Source organism: Zea mays, chromosome 1 (genome assembly GCF_902167145.1).
Source record: "Zea mays cultivar B73 chromosome 1, Zm-B73-REFERENCE-NAM-5.0, whole genome shotgun sequence".
NCBI classification, from domain to species: domain Eukaryota; kingdom Viridiplantae; phylum Streptophyta; class Magnoliopsida; order Poales; family Poaceae; genus Zea; species Zea mays.
The window spans coordinates 26,534,639-26,542,347 of NC_050096.1; the positions used below are offsets into that span (position 1 = coordinate 26,534,639).

Sequence of the window (7,709 nt, forward strand, 5' to 3'; positions counted from 1 at the left end):
AAGGTTTGCAGGATAAAATATGAGGTGTGTACTTATTTTAGAAACGATGGGTATGTTTTAATCCAAACTAATAAATAAAACTGAACTGGAATAATACGTACGTACAACATACGCACAACTTGGTCCAAGAATCTGTACGAATTAGGGACGAGCAGTTCCAAAAAAAAAATCTTGGAGCTTTTTAGTTGTGCCACAAACAGTCCCCTATGCCTATGTATACATCCACACTAAATTAAAGGACGTCGAGTCGTCAGATTGATCGATCGATCGCCCTTTATTGGAGTGATCTCGGTGGAGATGACACATATCTGTTCATCAATCACACACAGGCACTAGTACCCGGCCTACCACAGCGAGGTAGCAGCTGCAGTGGTGGATCGATGTGAGGCGCGTGATTGGATGGACGCGCCAATCCAACCATGCACTATGCATGCGCGCCCCGAGATGTTATGAGCAGGCGTACACTTGCATGAGCGAGCGGGAGATGGCCGATCACTGTGCAGGGGTTAGGCCGGCCGTGTGTGCGTCTTGCTTGTCTCGAATAGATTTATGGTGCGGTGCAGCTAGCCAGCTCTCCGCCCGATCGCTGCGTGGTTGGTCTCGTGCGTACGGACCCATGTGTGCGGGGGGCCCAGACATTATTGCAGGAATAGAAACCCTACCCCTATCTTCTCTTGCAACCCAACTCTCTCTCTCTCTCTCTCTATCTGTCTGCCCGTGGCGTGCTCCACTGATTCTTCTTCTTCTTCTACCTCCCGGCCTCCTCCCCCTTCTTCTTTGCCTGCCTTATTAGTATCTCGCCTCACACCACACAGCTAGCAGACAGCCAGACACGCGCTGCTTTCTGATCTCTCCCCGGATCGGAGGCTCCTCCCAACATACCACCCTGCCAGCCGCGCCGCCACGTCCACGCCGGCCGGCCACCAAGCAAGCATGGATATGGTTTCGCAGTCCGAGCACCTGTGCTACGTCCGCTGCACCTACTGCAACACCGTGCTCGCGGTAAACTCCTCGAGAAATCGGATCCGAATAATGAAACATCAGTCATGCATGGCGAAGATCATGAGATACGGCTAGCACCAGATATGGCATTTCTTCTGCTCGTTATTTCTTTGCTAAACTCAGACAAGTTTTCTTCCCCGGTTCCCATTTTTCTTTTCATTTGCTTTCTTTTCTTTCATGTACATGTATATATCCTTGCCTTGTACGCATGGCGATAGCCAGTGCTGCTACTAGCTCATTATTCACATGGCAACCAATTAAATCCAGTCTTTCTCTTTCTTGCCTTGAGATTGGATGAGAACGCATATATACATCCACTAGAATTGACACCACTGTTGTGTCACACATGCTTTCCGTTGGCTTTCTGTTGATTCTTTGTGGAATATTCCGCTTGATAGTGCCGTGTTCCGTCTTTCACTTCTATATGTTTGGTGCTTCGCAAGCATCCATATCTTCTCTTTTTTGTTGTTGCATGTATACTGAAGTTCAAACTGGACAAGAGTTTTCTGTTTACTCTCTGCTGCTTTCTCCACCTATGCTAGCTCATCCCTCAGTTTCTTTCCTCCTTTAGATTTTTTATTTTCTTTTCCAGTTGCTAATGCTTCGATCGACAGTGCCATGCAAAGGAATGGAGTTGATCTTGTAACAGGCCGTTGATCTGATTGCATGCTGTGATTGATTGATTTTGTGCTTCTTGGGTAGCTGCAGGTTGGGGTTCCATGCAAGAGGCTGATGGACACGGTGACTGTCAAGTGCGGCCACTGCAACAACCTCTCCTACCTCAGTCCACGGCCCCCCATGGTGCAGCCGCTCTCGCCGACTGATCACCCTTTGGGGCCATTCCAGGTATGGATCGATACAGCTCGTTCTCTTTGGTTACTCGAACATATCTTCTGATCTTCAGCAAGCCGTGTTCATCTTCTTTGAATATGCTAGCATTTTTTGGGGAATGGAAATTAAATAAATATAGACGAAGTGAAAAAAATTGAATGGGGTTTTCTCATGAAATATGGCCATGGTTTGGCTTTACTTCCAGCTGCATCCGCTTACTGCTACTTTGCTCTCACTCCTTTCTCTCTCTTTCTTTCTCTCTGCTTTATTGAACTACTCAAAGTACTGTTTGCAAGGCAAGATTAAACAACGCTGGACTACAAAAGATTTCTCTTTGCTCATCTCTGCGCGTTGGCCTGGCAAAAGGCAGTGTTGAGCTTTTTTAAGGCGGCGGTCGCAGCAGTAGCAGCAGCTGCTCTGCTGTGGTATTCATGAATGCATGCTTCTCCTCAATTCAAACACATTTTCTTTTGGAAATAGAGATCTATATCCACGACCAGATTTGATGGCCTAGTAAATGGTAACTAGCTAGGAAATGCATGCTTCCATCACGCATCATGATGCATCGCTAACGTTGTGAGAGATTTTGAAGCGCTGGGATCTATCTTTGATTGCTATGCTGCCATTTCTCAGTGTCAGGGACCCTGCAACGACTGCAGGAGGAACCAACCGCTGCCGCTGGCTTCGCCGTCATCAACTGAGCTAAGCCCGAGAATGCCCTTCGTAGTCAAGCGTAAGTAGCAGCTGAAAGAAGCACACCATCCACTTCCTTGTTCCTTGCTCTCTTTTTTTCTGTTCTTAAGGGATTTATTTTTACTTTCTTCTCAAACTCTATGCTCCTGTTAGTGATGTGTGATTGAAGATAAACAGCAGTTAAGTTTGTTCTTGTACTCAATGCATTTGTTTTCTTTCATTGCAGCCCCGGAGAAGAAACACCGCCTCCCATCTGCTTATAATCGCTTCATGAGGTGAAGAAACATCTTTTTCTTTATTTTTTAAAAATTTCCAAATACATTTTTTTGGATAATTGTTTTTTTAAATACATATGGTCTCAAATAGTTACATGTGATCTCACCTTGCTTGGAGTCAAGTTCGCAGCCCTCTCTATATTTACAAATCTGATTTTGTAATGTCTTCTCAAACTTTGAACTAAGTTCGACAAAATGTTGAACTAAGATGGATTTGCATCCACCGTATATGGATACTCTCTGCTAGCTCCTTAGTCCTTACACACTTTCTCCAACTCGATGAAGTAACCATCTAGTAACAAGCTAGGCTTGTAAATCCGTACAATATAAGCCTGAGTATTTACACAGTAGCAGAAGATAATGCTTAAAAATGTGAGACGAACTTGCTGTGTAGATATATATCGAGGTCTGGATCCGTCGGTCAGCAGTTTACAAATTCTACTCAAGTAGTTGGACTGTAGGAGCTCTGAGTGCAGTAATAACAACTAGACCGCGTGCAAAGTTCACACATTGTTTTTGCTATCTATATATATCCGATGCATCATTATTAGGTCAGCACTAAATCTCCCTTCTAAAAAAAACTGGAACATTTAACAAAGATCTTAATTCATTAGAAAAAGGGTTCACTCTGGGTTTTATTATTTTGCATCAAACCATGTCATTGTTTTTATTGAGATGCATAAGTAATTACTCGTGTGTCGTAGTAAATCTATCAATTACATTGCTATTTATTTTCGAGATATTAGTCTATAGCCATGTACTCTTATCCAACATTTTCCAAGATTTTGGGATTTACTCCGTAAAAAGAAAATTGTGTGTGTGGATAGTGATTCCATACTGCTTACTAGATGTACAGATGTATTTAAACAGAATTTTTGAAAAATCATTTATACTCATGCCATGCAAGCAGCAAAAGTACATGAATGGGATGGAAGATACTAAGGCCACGTTTGGTTCCATTAGTCATATGACTAAAGTTTAATCCATAGACTAATTTTTAGTCCCTACCCTGTTTGGTTGTAGGGACTAAACATATTCTAAACACATTAAATACAACACATAAAGACCAAAATGCCCCTTTTTTTGTTTGACACCAGTTTTATTGGAAGAGTAATTGGAGTAAATGTTGCACTTTAGTCCCTTTTAGCACCCATGTGAGGGACTAGAGACTAAAGCCAATTAGTCCCTATTTTAGTCCGTCTATTTGGTAAAATAGAGACTAAACAGGACTAAAAAAACAGAGACTAAAGATTAGTCTCTCTAACCAAACAGGGCCTAATTTCCCTCGAGTCTGGAAGGAATTAATAATTTAAAACAACAAAAGCACACTATGTAACCTTCATTTCATCTTTTAGTTTTTTTTAATTTACAAAAGGATGAAATGAAGGTGATACGCCGGCAATCTTTTTATTGTAAACATTCATTTTTGGTCTTGAATTTCTATATTTTCCCTTCAAAGAATCTACAAATAGTAGTTTTGATTATTTTAGCAAACGGAAACAGTGAAAATACTTCTGACAAACACAATAACATATATAGTAAATAAGAACCGTCCTACACATATGATACACTCATGATGACAACCATTTTGAAAAGAATGGACTTGAGGACACATTTCAGCTCGATCAGTTCCTATACACTCCATTGCTGAAAATGTATCTTTGCTTGTATTTTTTTGATTTCACCTCTTTATACAAGTTGCTCAACATGCAATTATTTTCTGATTTAATAAATGTATCGACACAATTATTAACTTTCTAATTTGATGGCCCCTGCATTAATGTTTCAATTTGCTATTAGGCGCGCACACACGTTAGCTTTTACCTTTCACTAACCAATTAGCCTAAGAATTTGTACTGTGTGTAGCAGTGTACAACTTTTGTACTGTTGGACTCGTATTTGATAATGCTTTTGGTATTATTTGCTGGTCAGGAGCCACGCAATTTGAGAGGGACTAACGGCCAGTGTGTGGCCTTAGAAATTGCATGGGTTAAACCACCCTACATTTTGAAGCGCCAAGTCATTTTTAAAGTGAAACTATTACATTATTGTGCATTCAAGGATTACACAAAATAAAATATATGTACAATAAATTGTTTTGTGTGTTTCTTAGTGGTCCTACATATATAGCATTTTATGACCATATGTCACTTCTATAAAGAAAAAAAATAAGACAAGCTTAATATTAATTCTTTGACTAGCTATATATTACCGTTTTTACATTACATGCATGTGGCAGGGAGGAGATTCAGCGCATCAAAGCTGCGAAGCCAGATATCCCTCACAGGGAGGCCTTCAGCATGGCTGCCAAGAATGTAAGATTCCTGGTCAATCATAACCAATTCTTGAAAGCATTTTGACCTATTTTCTCTCTAATGCCGTGCTGCATATGCAGTGGGCAAAGTGTGACCCGCGCTGCTCGACGGCTGCCTCTACCGAAACTTCTAACAGCGCTCCTGCTGAGCCTAGAGTTGTGCCCACTCCCCAGTTAACTGAGCCACGCTTTGACCTGGAGGTACTGCAAAGCCTTCTCCCTTCACTCTTCTCTGTAGACAAATAAGCAAGATTTGAATATGCTATGCTATTTCCTATACGCACATGCATGCATGCTGCTCTTGCAGGATAGGGCCAAGGGGCAAGTCATTGAGAGCTTCGACATCTTCAAGCATATTGAGCGCAGCATCTAGAGGTCGTTCGATGCCGCTGTTGTAGCCCAGTATCGATCGAGTACCATCAGCTATATGTATAACCTATCCCGTATCGCCGTCGTCGCCTCGCAATCATGCATCCCCATCCTGTACTTTTACCCCCGTACGTGTTACTGTTGCTGTTATTCTCGTTATGGTTGGATTGTACGCACCATTTAATTATGAACAGCTGCTACCTATATATATAATATTTGCCTTCTTTTTTGTTCCTAATATATGCATGTTTACGAATTATTATCCACCTCTAGTATATATATGTAGCGTGTGCATTAATTTGCATTATTATATCGTGTCGTTTACTTACTGTAACCAATAATGTAGTATATTCAGAGATAAAATTAAAGTTCGACTTGTTTTGGGTCAGCTGGGTCTCGACTCAAATGGCAATGCCATGTCTATTTCATTTAGCATCTAGATAAATGAACTAATAAGATGGCATGCCATATAACTTAGTAGCTGACCCATGAAAAATAGTTATCAACCCCTACTAGCAGTATTACATTGTTTCTATATATGGTCGGAGGGAATAGGCCATAGAAGTGGTCGTTCAATATATGTAGAAGTGGGTCTTCTTTAGATCACATGTGTAGCAGGCTCCAAGATATTAAGGGGGTGTTTGGTTTAAGGAATCACTACATCTAAATTGAGGTGGTGCATCATGGGTTCATTACTCAAATTTGGTGGAATGACCTCATTCCTAATATTAGTACTAACTAACTAACTATGATGAATGAGTTGGTGATGGATCAACTCATTCCATTCCACAAACCAAACAAAAATAGTGAGGAGTGAGAAGATAATGGACTAGCTCATTCCTCAAACCAAACACCCTATAACTTTCTTGTTTTCTATATTGCATGATCTCTCCAGTAAACAAACAGGAGGAGATTATTTTTGTCATGTTAAACATATTATTACTATTTATATTAGTTGTTTAGCTAACTACACAAAAATGATGATGTGATGATTACTAAAAAATGATGATTCTATACTGTTTTTACGCTTTAAATTTAGCTAAATGGTTCGTCAAGCCAAAATTTGGCTACTCAACAACAAAATAACTCTCCAACATACTAGTCATCTAACTCGCCAAGCTATCCGACTCTCAAAATGAGCTCCCTCACTAGCCAAACTTAGCTAGCCACTCTGACTAGCCAAACTAGATAAATAGTCTTCCAAAAACATGATATGTATGTTTAGATAACCATGACAAATCAACAATGAAAGAAAGTTTCTCCTCTAAATTATTTAGATTACATAGAACATAAAATTCAATATAGCCCACCAAAGTATTTAAAGAAAATAATAATTTCAGCTCATCATGCACACTAGTTATAGGATTGAATGTTCTAATTTCTTTCATAAGTTGTGGCACAGAAACAACAGAAGCATCATCACACAACTCTTCTTTACCACAAGGAATATGTTGATGGTTAGGAGAAAAATTTAACACATCAAGAGAAGTCTCACCATGAGCATTACCTTTACTCTCACTAGCAAAAGGAATACTTGATGAATTATGAATTTTTGGGTCTGAACTTTCTGATGTTGCTATGAGCACCTCATTTTCTTTAACATCATACTCTCTTGTTTGTATATGATCTTGCAAAAGGTTAGTCACAACAAGAGAAATAACAATAGTATGATCCACTAGATGATGCACCTCATTAGATGAATTTAATTCAGGAGGTATATTAATAAAAGTTTCTCGCATAAGAATTTTTAGATCTTTTCAAGTTTGTGGTTTATCAGATGGAGTTAAGGACTCCCACCAAGATAAAGCAGAATGGGTTAAAACAATAGTTGCCTTTTCATCTTTTCCGTTCATACATAAAATATTTTGCAAAAATACAATATATCTTAGTTTCCCACTCAATATATTTTTCAGCATCTATACCATCATAAGATGGAAAAGCGATAATAGAATCACCTGTGGAAGAAGTTGTAGGATGTGGTAAACAAGTCTCCAGCGTGTCCATCTATTCAACAAGTCCTGAAACTCTTTTCAGCCTTTCAGTGTTCTTGTTGAGTGCATCACACATAGCTCACATCATGTCGCGAAGCTTCAGATGGAATGTTCCTGTCATTGTTATTACAAAACATAATCAAAGCAAAAAGCAAAAGGTGTGAACCGTACAACTATCAAGAGTGGTGATGGAACACAAGTTATGAAGTTGTTGGGTACCGTAATTAGGGGTAC

General features: G+C 39.8%; 1 protein-coding gene across 2 annotated transcripts; it reads left to right on the forward strand.

The window, feature by feature from the left end:
* The first annotated feature begins 479 nt into the window (after positions 1-479).
* Positions 480-5,724, forward strand: LOC100282346 (uncharacterized). 2 transcript variants are annotated; one of them, XM_008678090.4, is made up of 7 exons: positions 480-1,002; positions 1,705-1,848; positions 2,467-2,566; positions 2,753-2,801; positions 5,041-5,116; positions 5,197-5,316; positions 5,423-5,724. In XM_008678090.4, the coding sequence occupies exons 1-7, from the start codon at positions 934-936 to the stop codon at positions 5,486-5,488; spliced, it is 624 nt and encodes a 207-aa protein (XP_008676312.1). In that variant the 5' UTR covers positions 480-933; the 3' UTR covers positions 5,489-5,724. The 2 variants fall into 2 exon arrangements, with proteins under 2 accessions (XP_008676312.1, NP_001148730.1); NM_001155258.1 differs by having other exon boundaries at positions 684-1,002; positions 1,711-1,848; positions 5,423-5,705.
* Positions 5,725-7,709: the final 1,985 nt, after the last annotated feature.

Coding starts and splice junctions, on each gene's coding strand:
- LOC100282346 (XM_008678090.4), top strand. CDS start 934: ATGGATATGGTTTCGCAGTCCGAGCACCTGTGCTACGTCCGCTGCACC. Junction 1,003..1,704: donor ACTGCAACACCGTGCTCGCG/GTAAACTCCTCG, acceptor CTTCTTGGGTAG/CTGCAGGTTGGGGTTCCATG. Junction 5,317..5,422: donor AGCCACGCTTTGACCTGGAG/GTACTGCAAAGC, acceptor CTGCTCTTGCAG/GATAGGGCCAAGGGGCAAGT.